This window comes from Terrapene carolina, unplaced genomic scaffold (genome assembly GCF_002925995.2).
Source record: "Terrapene carolina triunguis isolate 2854851 unplaced genomic scaffold, T_m_triunguis-2.0 Scaffold24, whole genome shotgun sequence".
In the NCBI taxonomy this organism is placed as follows: domain Eukaryota; kingdom Metazoa; phylum Chordata; order Testudines; family Emydidae; genus Terrapene; species Terrapene triunguis.
Genome location: NW_020664375.1, coordinates 1683142 through 1702130, shown reverse-complemented (window position 1 = coordinate 1702130; position 18989 = coordinate 1683142). Strand labels below are relative to the sequence as shown.

Sequence of the window (18989 nt, the reverse complement as noted above, 5' to 3'; positions counted from 1 at the left end):
CGACTCTGGTTAGATTGTGAGATGTAAGGACAGGGCAACATCCTGCGCAACAGTCCACCTTTTCCACATTATCAGTATTAAAAAAACAACAACCGTACATGTGGGTGTGCAACTTGTGACACCTCTCCCGGGTGTGATTTGCAGAAGGTGGAGGCTCGGCGCTGTCTGAAAATCAGGCCCCTTTAAAGTGTCTCATGTTGGGCACCCAACCTGATTATGCACTTTACAAAAGTCAGGCCCTACAAAGTGCGCGGACCCTGCCGTTGAGGGGGCAGTTCCACGTGATGCCCCTGATGCGAGCTCACCGGTGACAGCAGCAACAGCTTCCCGCCGCCTCCCGGCCACTTGCCCCCCACGCTCCTAGCAGCAGCGGGCTGAGCTCCCTGCCGCGCGCTGCCCCAGCGCCAGGGCCATTCCCGGGCTGCGTTCCGCCGCCCCGCCCCCTCTCACTAGAGCAGCCCCGCCCCTGCGACTCGCTCTCCAGACGCGTCCCCACCCGGGCTCGCGCCTGCCCCAGTATCTGTCCGCACTCAACAATCTCTCGCTGCCGCTTGCTTGGACCGTTGGGCTTTAGCCCCGCCCCCCACGCTGCCTTGAGGGAGCCGCCGCGCAGCCCTGCGCCCGCGGGTTGCGGACTGGGCTTGCCGGAAGGGTTCTCTTTCCGGTCCGCCGCAGCGGTTCTCTTCCGGTTCGGTATCCCCCATCATGGCGGCGGCCCCTGCGCCGAGCGGGCTCTGAGCTCCGCGGAGGCTCCTGGCACCGCCTTCTCTCCCCGTCCCCTGCTGCCGGAGCTCGGCGGCTCGCGCCGGGTAGCGGGGAGCCGCCGCGGGGTCCCTGCGGCTGGTCGGGTCCCGGGGGGAGCCGGGGCCTCGCGCGCTTCCTGCCCAGTCTGCCGCCCCCATGGCGCCGGTACAGCTGGAGAGTAACCAGCTGGTCCCGGCCGGCGGCGGCTCGGCCCCGGCCCCCCCGGCCCCGGGCACCGCCACGGCGGCGGCCAGCCCCGGCTACCGGCTCAGCACCCTCATCGACTTCCTGCTGCACCGGACCTACGCGGAGCTGACGGTGCTGGCGGACCTGTGAGTGCCGCGCTCGGCGCCCCGTTCCCTGCCCCTGGGGAGGGTGCCGGGTGCCCAGAGCTGCCCCTGCCCGAAGCCTGCACCCCGGGGGAGCTAGACCTTGTGCGGCTTTGTACCTGCTCCCGGTTCATCCCATCCCTGCTAAATTGTGGGGCTCCGTCAAATGACTTAAAAGATGGAGAACAGAGAAAAAGCTTGAACGTAGTTTGTTTTGTTCGGAAAGCATTTACATTTGTCTCTAAATTAATTTTAATGACATTGGAACTTGCACGTTTTTTAATTAATTACATTAGTAATATGTTATACTATGAGAGATTCTTAAAGTTCTGACGTCTCACACTGAAGCGCTTTAAAATAAAAAATAGCTTGGATAATGAGAATAAGCTAGTCCATCTTTGTCTTGTTTGCTCCTCTTATTGGTTGCTGCAATGCTTGATGTGAAAACAAACAAGGAGTGAACTTAAATCTGAACAATTTGTTTAATTTAGCATTTAAACTACCTCTCATCTCTTAAATTATTCTGATTAACTTCACAGGGTAGTGTAGGGGGTATAGGGCAAGGAGTAATTTTTTGGGCCAATGGGAAAGTACCCGTAGGTCTGTGCAGAACAAGAACTACTGAATCTGATCATGTAAACTGTATTTCCATGGACTAGCTTACTCTCATGACGTGCCCAGCCACTTTAGAATTTCAGCAGGTTTTGGAGATGCACATTTGTGGGTGCACTGATATTTTATAAATCCTATCTACAGGTGATCTGTAAAGAAAACAATCTTGGTTCAGTGTCTAGTGTGTGTTAATTTGAGGTTTAGGATTTTCACAGTAAAATGCACTGAATGTAAGTGCTACTGACTTCTTGCATTCTCACATTCAGTTAGCTCTATGTATTAAAATATTTGCGTTAGGCACACTGTGTACTATAATATGATACCAAACATTGCAACTTCATGTAATTAATACAAAATAAAACTGTCAGGGTTAACACTGCTTGAAGAATATGTTGGACAATTGATCCACTATTGAATTATAGACTGTCCAGGATCTCAACCAAATGTGAATGTCCTAGATTTTCAATGCATGCCACATGTTCTGTGCATTTGGCTAGCAGTGGGGCTCCTTATCTCTATAAAATATCCTTATTTTTGTGTGATGATCTCCCTTGCTTACAATTAACTGTCCAACACAAAGTACTGATGTGTCCAGATCTGTGACCAAAAATGTAGCTTCCAAGTATAGAAAAAAGAACACTTTCTGCCCGTGAAGTTTACAATCTAAGCATGACAAGACACAATAGACTATTATAAATAGATGGGGGGAGTTCAACAGAGAGAAATTAGTCAGCATGATAGACAGTGGTCTGTGCACACTAGTGTCTTAACCATTGCAAAGCTTTTTCTAGGCATCATGACAAAAAAGAGTTTTGAGGAGGAATTTGGAGGTGGATAATGAGATAGCTTTGTGGATATTTACGGGCAGCGCTTCCCAATCCACTTCCTATCATTTGGGCCAAAAGTTGTACTTGTCTACTAAGTCTACATGAAATGAGCTAGTTGGTCTTTGTCCTGTTTTCTGGAGGGTTATCAATGAGGTACAGTGATTGGGGGCCTTATAAGTACTTATGGATATCCATATTGGCTAGCTCAGCAGAGAGGCTAAGGTCTTCCATCTTTCAAGTTGATTCTTCTAATTCCAGTTTTAGGCAGGATGGTAGGGCATAATGGTGGATCTAATGCTGTTGCTGTCTATTTTGCACTTGTATGTATAAATAGACAACTCTTATTTCTAGAGCTAGTAAACCAGCACCTTTTTTGAACAGTAAAACTTGTCAAATTTAGTTTCATGAATATGGAGAAATACTACGCAACTTCTTCAAACACACTTTCCAACGTGTGTGATGTATTCATGTTAGAGTAGTGCTAACTCTTAAATGTAATCATTACATAATGATAAGATCTCCTCACTGGATGCAAATGAATGTATAGCTAAAGATCTAAATGATTGAAATGTAATAATATAACATTAAATAATGCTTTTATGTTTTTAATAGACTACCAAGAAAGACTGACATGGAAAGGTGAGTCACAACAAGAGTGGGCTATTAATGCATGCTTAAATTTAACATTTAACATTGAGGTGAGTGTGGGATCATTGAAATAAAATATTTTTTCTTAATTCAAGACTTGCCTGAATAAAAGAACCTTTAAAAATGATTTCTTTATTGGATTGTCCTTGTTTTACTGTACAGAAGTAACATTTTTGTGACAGCAATAGCAATGTTAATTTGAAACTGCCTAGGATTGTTGGATTCTGTTGCTAATGTGCTTCTGAACAGTTCTTTCCCCAGCAAGAAGTGCAGTTCATCTTAGGGCATTGCCCTTTTGTGTGGGAAGTGATAGGACATTAAAACTTGGAGGATGGGCGTGCCTGACCTGATATTTAATCTAGTTGGAAAGAGAATAAGAACCTAAACAAATACAGATGTGTTGAGAAGGAATTTCTACCAATACAGGGCTAGTAGCTGAAAAATGTACATAGAATAAAACCTCTTATTTGCCCCTCCTATATAATAGGAGATCCACATTTCCCTTAGACAACAGTGAAGAAAGCTTTGTTTTTTTGACTTGGGAACCTGTTTTCTAGACTTCAGAAATATATCCCTCTTTTTACTGAGCTCAGAGTACTTAATGTGCTTATTTTGGAGGTTTGAGTACATCTATAGAACCTGCCAGAAAATGTAATGTTGGCTTCTGTGCTATCTGTGTTACTCTTTCTTATTGATCTAGTTTAGTTTAAAGATATACGCAGATCACACAATCCCAATAATTCTAATGACAATTATATGTAAAATGCTATGTATCGAGTCAAGCATGTACTTTGCATAATATGGCATAGCTTGCAATTGTCCAAAATTATTTGTTAACAGGGTTTAATCCAGTGGTGAGCAAACTTTTTGGCCTGAGGGCCGCTTATGGGTATGGAAATTGTATGGCGGACCTTGAATGCCCAGTGGGGGAGGGGGACTCTATGGGGTGTACCATGGGGGGGGCTCTATAAGGGATGTTACCGAGGTGGAGAGAGGGGGGACTCATGGGGTGTGGTGAGGCGGGGGGGGCTCTACGGGGCAGTACCGGTAACTCCTAGGGGCCCTGCCGGCAGTGACCCCAAGGTGGCCGTACCCGGCACCGCCACGGGTGGAGGCATCCTAGCTGAGATGGGTGCGGCCCCTGGGCGTTTTGGAGGTTCTTGAGGGTGAGGCTGTAGGAGGCGAGGAGGGGATTGGGCATGCTGCTGCGTAGGGGCGGGGTTCTGATCCCAGAAACAGCGTGGTGAAGTCATGCCTGTGCAGTGTGGTTCTGTGTGCCAGAAGATGGTGCTCATCAAGGGAATTGTGAGTGGGGGGCTGGGGAGCGCTGGGTGGAGTGGGGCAAGCCCCTGCCCCTTCTCCCCGGCAGGAGTTCATGGGCTGGATCTAAACGTCTGACAGGCCAAAAGTGGCCCACGGGCCAGAGTTTGCCCACCCCTGGTTTAATCTTTTCCACTACCAGATCCTGGTTTGGGGGAATCAAAAATTGGGATGTTTTCTTGAGACGACTTTTCTCCTCTTCTCTTGAAGAGATGCTGCATGCCCAATATTCCCTCCTCCTCTCATTTTTAATGTTCCATGTTTCTTACAATTGTTACTCCATTTGCTACAGGCAGTGGCATTCAACCTGTATCTTTAGTCCCTGTGGCTGTTCAGTGGGGGTGGAGTGGCATACATGGTGGTTGTGGCATTTGTGAATTTAATGGGAACTTGCTTTGTGAGGCTCACGCAGTCAAGCTGGTCAATGGACTGAATCAGCTTGGATCTCTTTCACTAGGTGGGAGAGGGGTAGGAGAAAGGAAAGACAATGTTGAATGGTTACATAGAGGCACAAGCAATCTGTGGTGTCTGAAATAGAATTGTGATATTTGGATCAGTATGTTGTAAGCTACAGTGTGATATTAGGATGTGTTGTTGTCTGACGCCATTTGGTGAAATGGTTCTCTAGCTCTTTAAGGTTGCCTACAATTGCTGTAAGGGATGTTGCTTAATTAATCAACTTACTTTGTTGCTCCTGCATATGAGAGCTACCATAGCAGCAGTAATGATGCAGAGAAATTTAATAGCATCAGACTCCTGAACCACCTCTTAAAGCTTGCAGGATGCTGTCTTGGTGACAGGCAGTATACGCCCATCAGTGATGGAGGTGTGATACCTGGCAGTTTTAAACTTAACATGGATTTTAATTAGAGCTTAAGTCCCTTACTAGGGTATTCTTCTTGAGGACCTCTCGATAAGCAAAGCGTGTAGGAAATTATGGATCCTGTTATTTTAGGATCTTTTTGAAAGATATGCAATTTTATTATATACAAAGGACACCACTAATATTAGATTCTAACTGCTCCGCATAGATAAGAGTAAATTACTTTCAGTATTACATGCAATAATACAAAATAGCAGTTGGACAGGAAACTACCTTGATAATATGGTGCAGTGGTACTGAGAACTCATTTGTAACGCGGGGAGGGGGAAACGATGGGTTTGGCTTTTGATAACAGGTAACTTGTGCATTCTCACTGTTCATAATTCCTGTTTCCTTCCTTGCTCTCTAGTGACATATAAAGTAGTGTATATTTTCGATCTAAGTGGATTAATGACTGTTATATCATACATATTTTTAAATGGAACTTGCATTACATCAACTCTGAAGGGTCCTGCTTTCCAATGTAAACAAATAGGAGTTGAATTCTCATTTCTGCTTTACATCAGCAAAGAGCTCCTGCTGGGAAGTATTAAAAGAAAACTCTTGTTCAGATACTTTGAATAGCTATATAAACTTTCAGTTTTCCAAAATAATCTCTCAGTATTTTTAGTCAGTGAATGAGGTGTTGTGTCTCAACAACAGTAGATGTCATTTTAATTTGCAATAAGCAAACTTATGAAGTTGTTTTAAGGTAAGGTTTTAGTAATTAAAAATAAATATTAAATTACAGTAATAGCTCTGAAACATTGATTGACTTTTCCTTCTAATGGCAAGATCGTTATTTACTCCTACTTCACTCTTTATCTACTTTCTGGACCTTTTTTTTTATACTTGCTAAATATCCATTAATACAGAGGAGCAGGCTTTTTAGTGATCTCTTGTGTAGTAATCAGAAAATCTGTTATACTCTTATTTATATTTACGTATTTTATACAGGCTTTACACTAGCTTTTTGAAGCGCCATCTTTATCAAACAATATGTCTTTTAATACAACCAAATGCAAGCTCATACATCAAAGAACAAAGAGTGTAGGTCACATTTATATGATGGGGGACTATATCCTGGAATGCAGTGGCTCTGTAAAAGGCTTTTAAGAATAGTGATGGATAACCAGTTGAATTTGAGCTCACTGTTCAATGCTCTAGCTAATGGGATCTGTGATAAACTGGGGACTATCTACTACTACTAGTAGTAATAGTAGCAGGAGGGTGGTATTACTTATGTATAGGACATTAGTGAGACCATTATTAGAATACGATGTCCTGTTCTGGTGCTAATGCTTCAAAGAGTATGTCGGAGAAGGTTCAGAAAAGAGCTACAAAAAGGATTTGCATTCTGGAAAATAACACTATAGTATGATTTAAGGGGCTCAACCTTCTCTAGCATAGACTAAATTGATTATGAGGTGTCTAGATCATGGCTAGAAATACCTACATGAGCCAGAGATTTCTTTAATAATAATAGACGACTCTTTAATCTACTAGGAAGGTACAATGAGAACCTGTGGTTGGAAACTGAAGCTAGAAAATTTCAGATTAAAAACAAGATGCAAATTTTTAAATGTAACTGTTAGAACAACTTGCCTACGGATGTGGTGGTTTCTCCGTCACTTGAAGTCTTACAAGACAGGATATATTTCTAAAACATATGCTTTAGTACCAACAGAATTTTTTGGCTTGATGCAGAAATTATTGGATGAGGTTCTGTGTCCTGTGTTTTGCAGGAGGCCAGACTAGGTTATCATAATGGTCCCTTCTGACCTTAATTTATGTATCTTTATTGACTACAAATAATTTTTTTTTTTTTTTTAAATTGCTTAATGTAGCTTAAACCTTGTTCTTGCAGCAGCATTTACAGCAAAAAATTGTGTAAATTCAAAGTAACTCCTTGGAAGTCAATAGGTTCTGACCAAATTATTAGAGATCAGAAGCTTCCCATACTGTAGATGGTGTCTCAGAGATTGGAATGAAAGTGTGAATTGAGATCCAAGCATGACTCTCTGTCTTTCTTATCTGGTATAGACAGGCTTCTGCTGTGGTGACGAGTACACATGGGGCTGTGGATATAGGCTGTGGCATTCAACCAGTAGCAAATAGAGTAATTGTTAAAAATGGTCGTGGGAGGAGGGAGGAAGACTGGATATGTAGCATTTCTGCAAGTAAAGAGGAAAAAAACAAGTGTCTCAGGAAGACATCCTGAATTTTCACTCCTTCAGCACCACGCCCTAATGTAAGAAAAAATTAAAGCATGTTGGGGGAAAAAAATTGTACAACTGAAATTGATGCTACATTATGCAAAGTATTAACTTTACTTGATGCATGGCATTTTCTATGTAATTGTTTTTAGCAAACTGCACTGCAGCTGAACTGCATCTTTGTGAGATGTTTCAGTACTGACTTACTCTTTTTTTTTTTTTAACAGAAAAATAGAAATAGTGCAATTTGCAAGCCGCACACGTCAACTGTTTGTTCGATTATTAGCCTTAGTAAAATGGGCTAACAATGCTGGGAAAGTGGAAAAATGTGCGGTAAGTTAGCAACTTAACTTGGTGTAAAATGACCTAATACTTGTCGGTGGGCTTTTTAGTACCCTCTGAATAGATAATAAAATGCTCACATTAAAAAAGCCAGATTCCATATGCTGATGTACATGAAATTATACATTATTAAATTATATGCTGTTCTCATTCTGTTCAATAATTGTAAGGTATAATTTGTATAGTAGTAATGCGTCACTTCTTCTCTTTTTAAGAGACGGTTAAACTGTTGCAGTAAACCCTAAAAACTCATGAATAGGGAAAGCAAAAGGCATGACTGCATATGGTCTTCAATATTATTTTATCAGGAGTGAGAACATTTGGAGGTTAGGAGATGGGGGGAGGGGAGGGGAGGGCAGGGGCATTGATCTCAGCATTAGTTCTTATTGTTACACTAGCTTGCCTTATATAGGCACTGTGAGATAGTCAAGTCCTGCTCTTGGATAAATAAGTTCAAAGTCCAGGATGTTGCAAAAAGTCAGTTTATTGGCAGAATATAAATAAGGATGGTGGTAATCCAGTAACAGTCCGCAAATGAACTGCCGCAAATGAACTGCCACAAATATACCAGAGTATATAGGAGTGGAAACCTCTGCTGTGGAGTACGAACTGAAACCAAATGATTCTCCTTAACATTCCATCCAAAATACTAGACACACAAGGTGGATGAGAGATTTTTTATGGGACCAATGAGTACATTTCCCAGACCTGAAGAAGAGCTCTGTGTAAGCTCAAAAGCTTGTCTCTCTCACCAATGGAAGTTGGTTCAAGAAAAGATATTACCTCACCCACCTTGTCTCTAAAATATCCAGGGACTGTACAGCAACACTGCCTCCAAAATACTCTTATTCTTATAATTCTGGTGGTGGATATCCCACAGATGAAGCATTTGTGAAATTACTTAAAAAAATAAATAAAAAACCCCAAGGTCTCATTCACATTTTTCCACATGCTCTGTGAAGAGAAGTAAAGAGAGCTGCCACCCACTAATGGAAGCTCTGTTCTCAGGGAATTTTAAATTGTCGTGCAAAGGCAGGGAGCTAGGACTGTTCCTACTAAGCTCCCTGAACTTGTCTTCCTTCCCCAGGAGTTTCTTAAATTCAGACTTGACCCTCCCTGTAGTAGAAGTGAAATGAGGTACTTCCTTTTTATTAAAAAGTGGGAATCTGGTATTTTTATCTATAAATGGTTTGGTGATGGGAGAAATAAAATGTATAAATGTCCTTGAGTAAGTATTTATGTAAGAAACTACCAAAATATTCCTTCCACCTCACCCTAAAGATAGGCTTTCTTGAATTGTGTGGGATGGAGGGGGAGAGAAAGGGGAAGTATTATTTAGAGATACTTTGGGCAAGGGATTGACTTCAGCAGTCAATTTTTTTTTTCTCTTTTATAGATGATATCAAGTTTTCTAGATCAACAAGCTATCCTATTTGTGGACACTGCTGATCGTCTAGCATCACTAGCTAGAGATGCTTTGGTTCATGCTCGCCTGCCCAGTTTTGCTATCCCATATGCTATTGATGTGTTGACAACTGGGTCATATCCACGTCTCCCAACATGTATAAGGGTAAATGTCTTTACAGTATAGCTGAAAAAGATCCCTCCTAAGATATCTTATCAGGTAACAAACACAAATTAGTGAAACTAACAGTGTCAAACATCTTTCTCCTCCTGTAATTACTGCAGATCAAGTACATATTTCTCTTTAAAGTGCATGCTAATACAGAACCAATTACAAAATGTGCAAAATTCTAACTTGTTTATATTTAGAATATTTCTTATCAGTAAGCTAACTTTTCCCTATCAGGGTTGCTAGACTACATCTGCTCTAGGGCCAACATAACAAACCTTTTTCCTTTTTTATTAGTCATTTATTGGTATTTGTACACACTAAACTAAAACCCCAGAAAAATATACAACTAACCTAAAATGAGATTGAAATCGCTGCTCACACTGTGTCTGGTTGTAGCTATGATCCTCGTAATACATGCTATTATAGTATCCCTCCAGAATTAAACAGCTGCCTTTTTTGTATCTAGAGATTCATGGAAACACGTTCAGCTATCTTTAATACTGCTTTGTAATTTCCTTGCTTAGCTTGCATTCTGGTTAAGCAAGCTTTTCCAAAGTCATGTAAAATCGTCGAACTCTAGATTATTTTTCTTATAAATATAAAAATCTGGCTATCAACCTTAACTTTTGTAGCAATATCATTTAAGAATACTAAGGCAATTTGATGTACAAGGTCTGGAATAGTCTGAAGTGAGCTGAGTTTAGTGATTTCTTCCTAAATATAAGGTGGTCTGTCTAGGGCACAATCCAGTTCACTGGAAGGCAAATTCAAGAGACTATAGAATGCATATTTTAAAACTGCCTGCTTAAATATAAATACTGCATCCTATTCTACTTTCAGACTTCTAGTGTTAGTCTTCTGTATCATTTATGAAAGTTAATTTATTTAGTAGTGGTTTTCTTCAGTCTGAGAGATATAGACATGTTGATATTTACTTTAACAGGATAAAATAATTCCTCCTGATCCAATAACAAAAAATGAAAAGCAAACCACACTTCATCAGCTAAACCAGATTCTTCGACATCGACTAGTGACTACAGATCTTCCTCCACAGTTGGCGAATCTTACAGTTGGTAAGGACCTGAAGTTACTTTTAAAGACTCGATTGTTTCAGGCTATTTAAAATAGTGATTTTAGACTTTTAACTAAAACATGACTGGGAAAAAGTTTCTAAGCGTCTAAAAAGATTGAAACCCTGTCCCTATATGACATTAGTGTACATACTTCCCACAGCCTAAAAGAACTGGGAGTTGTATAATCTTATTTAAACCCACCGTAAAATCTCCAAAAAACCTTACTCTGACAACAGAAGAAAAGGTTGCTCTTCTGTTCTGACTGTAGCATTGGTCTTCATGAGCCATTGTTTCTTATATTTCTGCACACAGTTTCGACTGCTCAGGGGACTGCTCCTACTCCATGTCCTCCCCTACTGATGTTTGGCAGACAAGATGGCCTCCCCTTTCTGTTTCTCCCCACCCTCATTTCCTGTGGCTCATCTTCCCATTGGTGTTAGCTAATAACCCGATTTTTAGAAACTAGGGTTTTGCATATAAAATTGTCCATTAGTGCATGTAATGGCAAATATGAAGTCATTGAAACTTCAATAGTGGATCCATTTTTCTCTAGGCAGGGTAACTGACTTTGGGCTTTTAATCTTTGAATTTTCCGGATTTGTCAGTTATTCTGTCTAAATGTGTAGTATTGGGTAAAAATGTCAAAAGTACTTAAGTGACTGTTACTTTTGAAAATTTTACCCATTGTGGTCTTTGTAAAAGAATGGTAAGTTTTATATAATCATATGGCATACTTAGTCACATAATTGCAGTGGCCCTTGAGTGGAAGGATTGTCCAGTGGCTATGGTGCTAACCTGAGATGTGGGTTCAATTCCCTGTTCCTTCATGGGCTTACTTTGGACCTTGGACAAGTCAGTCTTCTGTGCCTTGTTTCCCTATCTAAAGGAGAGATAATACTGCTCACAAGGCTGCTCTTGGGATAAATATCTAAGATAGTAGATGATCTAAATAGCCTTGCTTATGTGTGTATCAGAATCTCTCACACCTGAGGATGGAACTATAAAAGTTCAAACTTGGTATAGGTAGCCTTCATCAAGGTGCCTTGTTCACAAATTTGTAAATGCTTGAACTGTCACTTGAGTGCACGCACAAGGCACTTTGAACATTTGTGTGCATCAAAGAATAAAAAGATGAGGCTAGACATTTCAGGCTTGGTATACAGTGAAAGGTTATATTGGCATAGCTATGTCAGTCAGGGTGTGAAAAAACCACACCACTGACTGGTCGGAACAACTATGTTACTCGGGGAAGTGGTATTCCTGCACTGACAGGAAAAACTTCTTCTGTCAGTGTAGGCTGCATCTACAGTAGAGGGCTGTGCTGGTATAATCTCTTTAAGTGCAGATGCACTCTTAGTGATTGGTGAAGTAGGTTCATTAGCCTTTCATCTCTGGAAATGTTAAACTACCAGTTAAATATTTTTTCATGTGATTCAGTGTCTGCAAGCTGCTCAGGAGATAATCTATACTGAACTGGCAGATGTGTTAGAAGTCCTGACTAAAGTAATACTGTTTAAGGAAATTTACATGGGATGTGCCCACACTGTGCTGGCTGGTATTTCCTCTTTCACAAACATTAATAGTTGACTAAATTTTTGTAGAAATGCATGTAGCAGACTAGGGATCATAGAAGATTAATTTTGTTTTATACTGGAAGCCCTCTTGCACTCTAAAGCCTGTTTAGCATGCTGAGCATTAAAAAAAGAAGTTCATGATTTCTCCTAGCTAATGGCCGTGTGAAATTTCGAGTTGAGGGGGAGTTTGAAGCTACCTTGACAGTGATGGGAGATGACCCTGATGTTCCATGGCGCCTCCTCAAACTGGAAATTCTGGTTGAGGACAAAGAGACTGGAGGTAACATCAGAAGTCTTTTATTTTTATGTTCTTAATATTGATCTGGGGTTCTGCTCTCAAAATGGTAATGTTTTATTAATCAGCATTAAAACTAATCGTACAGCCTATATTTGCACGCCACCAACTTGATATGGATAAATCATACCTAATGTCCTGTTTTTCACCACCTTGCTCTGTGTACTTTGTACCTTTAGGGGTACAGTCTCAATGGCATTTCTCCAAATATACTGAGAGATCTGTTACTTTTTAGTAGAACCCAAGTTGCTAAATACCTTTTAACCTTTTGGAAGCTATTCAGTGTGGTAGTCCTTTTTCTTAAAATGATTTGATGTCTAGATCTCTAATGTGAACTATTTTTAATTCATGGAAGATGGTCGAGCTTTGGTTCATAGTATGCAGATCAGCTTCATTCATCAGTTGGTCCAGTCTCGACTCTTTGCTGATGAGAAACCGCTTCAGGACATGTACAGCTGCCTACGTATCCTTCCAAAGATTGCTTTTTAATAGAATGACATAATAGCCTCACACTCTAGTGGTTAGAGCTTAAAAGAGAACATAAATGCTGTTAAGCTCAAGGATAATGCCCATTAGCGTAGTGGAAATGGCCTTTGAGGTTATTCTCATGGTCCAGCAGGAAAGATTCATTGCAAGAAGCAGTATCCAATACTTACCTGGATTGCATCATTCACTTGATTGTTCAAGTCACCTGGAAGCAAACCGGATGGGTAGCTTTGTGTACTAAACTGTTTACCCCTACAACACTTGAGTAGCTGCATGTGGCAAATGATATAGAATAAAATGCTGACTTTCAAGGTGCAGTAGCCAACAATCTTTATTGACTAATAGAATGGCAGTGTTTGTAGACTTTTGTTGCACCTGTGGGCAGTCAAGTGGAAAATAATTTATGCACAAGTCATTAAATTGACTTCGTGCACAGAAGGGATCAATTAATATTTGGGTAATGTGAAATACTTTTCAATGAAACAAGTGATTCTATGCAAAAATAAAAACATTCTTAAGATAAGCTTGTAGTGTAACAGAATGTTTTTTTTTTTTTTTTTTTTTTTTCCCCTACCAACTTCATTATGAACTGCATTTCTTGTAATATTCTCCTTTCACCAAAAGGCAGTCTGATTTCAAATATCTGAAGCAGTTAGAAAAGAGTACCCTAGAAGTTTAAGACAGGATGCTGTGCAAGAAGTTAGATAAAGACAGCTTTGAAAAATACTTGACACTGTACAAAATAAACTACCATCAAGTATTTATCTGTTTTGGGGAAGCAATGGGTATGTCTAAAGGACCATAGAAAAGATTTATGATGTTCTGTTGTCTTACTGTGAATCGGTATAGCATACAGAAGCTGTTTGTATTTGCTTAACTCCATTCCTTAGACTCTTTCTGCTTATCGCTTCAACTAGAAGTTTTGCATTCACAAACACTAATGCTGATTCGGGAACGTTGGGGTGACCTTGTGCAAGTGGAACGATATCATGCAGGGAAGTGTCTCTCACTCTCCGTTTGGAAGTAAGTTCAATAATTTCCAAGGACTTATTTATGCTGACAGACATGCAAGAAGACTCTTAAATGTTGGTGTATTTGTAATTAATAAACTTAGGCCAGAATTTTCAAACCTGAATTTTGAAAGCTAGGTCTCCTCAACTACCATATTTAATCACCTAAATATGTGGTCTGAATTTCAGAAATGCTGAGCACCTTCACATCATGTTGACTTAGGTGGGGATGGTGGGTGGTGAGTACCTCAGAAAATTGAACCACGTTTATTTAGGTGCCATATATTAGCTAGCATAACTGTTGATGCTGTTTTGATTCATATATCTAAAATGCTTTGATCTGACATTTTGTTTGATATCCTGCAAATAGTGAGCCTCGTAAATTAATTATGTGCTCCAGTTTAAATATTTCATTTTGCCACTGTATTTTTCTAATCACTATTAATGTAGCACAAATGGCTTAATGTTTTCTGTGCGGTGCTTTCGCAATCAGATATTGACTACTGAAGAAACGTCTTCCTACTCACTATGATTACACTAGCTGTAATATCACCACATGGCTTGGAGTGCTTCAGCAAGAATAACTTTTAGACTATTGTTTTAAAATATAAAGTTATTTAATACTTCATTTTTTTATTTTAAGCCAACAGGTGGTTGGGAGAAAAACCGGGACTGCATCTCTTCACAAGGTCACGATTAAAATTGATGAGAGTGATGTCTCAAAACCCTTACAAATTTCCCATGAACCTCCCCTGCCAGCTTGTGACTCCAAATTAATGGAAAGAGCCATGAAGGTAAGGCTCTCCAGCTGCAGCAGACATTTAGTTTTCTAAATCAAGCATTTATAATTACATTGAGTTGATACATAGTCTCACTATCAGATTTTATTTGAAGAGTTCAGACTCTAGTTCAGCATCAAATTCTGTTGTTTTAGGTTAGGTGCCATTTCTCTTGTGACCTCCACAAATTGCTGATCTAGAGGATATTTCAAAGATAACTATAAAATTTCTGAATGCCTCACTTACTGCATCACAAAGGGGTGGTGGGAAACTATGGCAAAGAGTTTAAAAAGTATCTAGTGATTTTGGGTGGCCAGCTTGAGACATCTTGAAAGGCCTAATTTTCAGGAGTTCCCACATACTCGCCCTCTGAAAATAGGCCTCTTCAGAGTGTCTGAAGTTGGCCACCCAAAACTACTAGTCATGTTTGAAAACTTTGGCCTATAGGTATAAGTATAATACTAAAAGATTAATATATATTCAATTTGTAGAAATGTAAAACTTAATTCTGCATGGTAACTGTAGATAATCTCACTGGTCTGTTTTATTGAATCTTTAATCTACTAATGCCCCAATCTTAAACTAAGAAAATATGTGGGGATAGTCAGTGTGATTTGAAATAAAGAACTATAACCTCCATTCCTATTTGGGTGCGATTTTTATTTTGGTAACTTCCATTGACATGATACTAGTTAAGTTTGGCAAAACAAACCTCTATTGCCCTGAATTTTTAAATAATTAAGTCTCTTGTAATTTCCTTGTCAAGTCAGATTGTGACATGCTGATACCAGTACTTACCATAAAAAGTAAGCAATAGAAATAGTTAACTAAGGTTAATTATATGATTCTCCATCATGAACTTTCTTACAGTGGGAAATCTTTACAGCACAAAACAAACCTTAACTCTGCCCCTCTAGTAACACTAGAAGTAACACTAGCCCCTGATCTTCCATTCTTTGTTCTCTTCATACCTAAGACTTGATCCTGTCAACCCTTTCATTGTAAGGATGAAGGACTCTGCACCCCCCAGCGTTTTAAGAAGCTTGGACAATATTACAATAGTTGGCTGATAGCCACTGATATAGTAACGGTACCATGACCTTCCTCCCACTTTCCGGCTTACTTCATAACAGATGTAAGGCGTTTACAGTGAAATTATACAGGCCCCAAGTCAGAAAAGCACATGCTTAACTTTCAACATGTGTGTAAGTCCCACTGACGTCAGTGGGACTCAAGCATGTGTTTGAGCACCCTTCCTAAAGCAGGACTGCAGTTTGTAGAGGTATGTGTGGAGCCATTCTCAGTGTATGACTCATCACACATTGGCTCACTTCATCTCACTGTTATAACTCGGTGATCTGAGCCTAGAGAACTTGTATGCATAGTTGCACACTCCCTCTGTATTTACTGTTAATTGCATAATAATCACATTGGGTAGATTGACAGTAGGACATCATAGTAATAAGGGCCTAAACAAAAATAAATAAATAAAAATAGATGACTCTATGGAGTCTTAATGGAGAACGATGACTTGAAGTAAGCTGTTTGTCTAAGCAGGCTATTGTACAATATTTGTTGTGGTTTTTGTATGGTTATAGAAGAAACTGGAGTCATCCAATATGTGATTATGAGGAAGGAGTTCCACTGCTATTGGTCACTGAGTTGAAACCCTTTGTTATGGATGGGTAAGATTTGTTTCTGAGAGCTTGTCTTACATGCTATAGTATTAGCAAAAGTGTGAATTTAAACTACTATGGTTATATTGATGTAACCCTGAGTGTAGACACTTTTATTCTCGTATAAAGAGGGCATTTTTCAGGTTTAGCTTCTGTCTCTTTGGAAATGGTTTAAGCTAAGCCAAAAAAAGCCACTCTTACTCCGAAATAAAGTGTTTCCACATGGGCAGTTATACCAGTATAACTTGTGAATCTTTTCTCTGCAGACAAGCCGTAAGTTCTTCTAGTTGTCTCTCCCCCAATTATCCTTCCAGTGTTAAGTTGCTGCACTAGGGGCAGAGCTAAGGTTATTTTGATGTTGTCCAGACATTTCAATTGTGGGTACAAATTTATGGTATATTAAGGTTCACTGAGAATTGTACAGTGAACCAATCTAAAATGTTCACTTGTAAAGTTAGGAAGTCTTATTCAAATGTATTGCATGTTCCTCTCATAGTACCTTGATTTTATTTTAAACTGGCTCTTGTAATTTTGTTTCTACAGATTGACCACTTATCAATAGAAAAACTCTTAATAGACAGCGTGCATGCGAGATCTCATCAGAAACTTCAGGAGCTGAAAGCCATCCTTAAGAGCTACAATGTTAATGACAATTGTATGTGTGTTTGTTATGACTTTTACATTTAATCTTATTTCTTTTATTGTGCATGTAAATGGTTTTGTCATCTTTGTCCCCCTCACTTCTCAGTTCCTTGTTTCTCTGTGCTTCTTGCAGCTTAATGACAAGTTTAAAAAAAAGTAAAATGTATTCACAAGCTGCAAGCTATGGTTTCAAGTCATCATACATTGATAACTGCTTTGGAAAGTTTACGTACTTAATGTGTTCCCAGCAGATAATATCTAATTTTACATATAGTACAGAAACTAAAGTTTGTAGTGCATTATGTTTTGGCTGGGGGGGCTGAAGTCTTCTGAAACTTGTTATAGTCAAAAAGAAATACAAGTCCTTTCACTGACTTCAGTAGCCTTTGGATTGAGTACTTAGGCCTGATCCAACTCCTATTGAAACTGATAGTAGTTGGATAGGGTCTTCAGTGTTCTTGGTGCTTTCTGTTATTAGTAGGTGTTAGGGATTTGACCATTCTCCTTTAACTATAAATTGCTTTTCTGGCTGCTATTCCAACATTAACCTTGTTTCAACATAGAGGCCTTTATCTTGTAACTCCTTACTTGCATGAGAAATGTGGTAATGTGCAAATAGTCCTGCTGAATTTGATGGGACTACTTACAAGTGAGGATTACTGATGTGCATATGGATTGGCAGGATTAAGACCCTAGTTTTGGTTCACTGTGATGGGCCATTGTTTAGTTAAGTGGATCAGAATGTCATGTGCAATGTAGTAATTTTAATTTTTATTTAGCATTCATTGAGACGGCTCTTCCAACTCTTGTTGTTCCAATTTTGGAGCCATGTGGTCGATCAGAATGTCTTCACATTTTTGTAGATCTTCATTCTGGAATGTTCCAACTAATGCTTTATGGAATCGGTAAGTAGGTGAAATAGGCCATACTTAATACTTTAGAAAGGCTCTAATCTTGCTTCCTTTATGTGAGTGATTCCACTGACTCCATGGAACTGTGTAGATGAATAAGGCTTACATGAGTGAATGTTGCAGTCTTGGTCTAAAATTAGGTTTATAAATTTACAAATCCTTAATGTGACTGGATTTGCAATTAATTTAAGATATTCTGAATACTTTATTGTAGAAGGATTAACACTAAATAGTTAGGCTTTGTTTAACTAGCATGTTTTGTATGATTCATCATGATTGAGTGGTGCTTTTATTGGATGGAGTGATTTAATGCACCTTTTATTTAGAGCTCTATGTGAACACCTGGTGTGATCAGACAGGTTTTAAGATTCTGCTCCTGTATGTGTGTATTCAGCACAGTATGCCCAACAGGTTTGGTGACCTAAGTTTCAAATTGTATGAGAAAATAGATGAGTTTTTCTGAACAGTATAACAATTTTTTTGTGCTGGGGTAGTATTTCAAAAGAGTTATTGCTCACTTTTAAGTATATACACAAAAATGTGGGTATGTGTATCAAATTAGACAGAAATACAAGAAGTTGTTTCTTACTCAGAGGTCCGAATTTCACTATTTACGAAGTAGATGTTAGACTTTTTGCTTACTTAAATAATTACATTTTTATAGACCAGTTGACACTGGATGACATAGAGAAGTCGGTCAATGATGACATGAAACGCATTATCCCTTGGCTTCAACAGCTCAAGTAAGTGATCTTGGAATTATTCATTTGACTTACATATTATGAATTTTAACATACAAGAATAAGTTCCTTAGCATTGTGGGAGACATATCCTTTCCCTATCCCAAGTAAGTTAGGGTGCTGGTTATCTCCTCTTCCCTCTGCTGGAGTAGACTCCATAGCCCTTTCCTAGCCTGCCTTTATCCCACTGTCTGAAAATCTCTTCCCGTGTGTTTGCACAGGGAGCTCCTTTGTAGTCAGGGCCGGCTCCAGGCACCAGGCACTCAAGCACGTGCTTGGGGCGGCACCTGGTAAGGGGCGGCGGGAGGAGCGCGGCTCGGCATTCCG

The 18989-nt window shown here is 39.8% G+C and overlaps 1 protein-coding gene across 2 annotated transcripts in view; it reads left to right on the top strand.

The window, feature by feature from the left end:
• Window positions 1–704: 704 nt before the first annotated feature.
• Window positions 705–18989, top strand: part of LOC112116984 (mediator of RNA polymerase II transcription subunit 14) — a 56856-nt gene continuing 38571 nt past the window's right edge. For both annotated transcript variants that reach the window (XM_024214776.1, XM_024214774.1), the window contains exons 1-12: window positions 705–1076; window positions 3125–3151; window positions 7786–7891; window positions 9297–9470; window positions 10420–10549; window positions 12275–12403; window positions 12774–12881; window positions 13795–13927; window positions 14558–14708; window positions 16913–17024; window positions 17791–17916; window positions 18587–18665. In XM_024214776.1, the coding sequence (XP_024070544.1) occupies window positions 901–1076; window positions 3125–3151; window positions 7786–7891; window positions 9297–9470; window positions 10420–10549; window positions 12275–12403; window positions 12774–12881; window positions 13795–13927; window positions 14558–14708; window positions 16913–17024; window positions 17791–17916; window positions 18587–18665 (1451 nt within the window). In that variant the 5' untranslated portion in view covers window positions 705–900. The remainder of the gene's footprint in view (window positions 1077–3124; window positions 3152–7785; window positions 7892–9296; window positions 9471–10419; window positions 10550–12274; window positions 12404–12773; window positions 12882–13794; window positions 13928–14557; window positions 14709–16912; window positions 17025–17790; window positions 17917–18586; window positions 18666–18989) is intronic.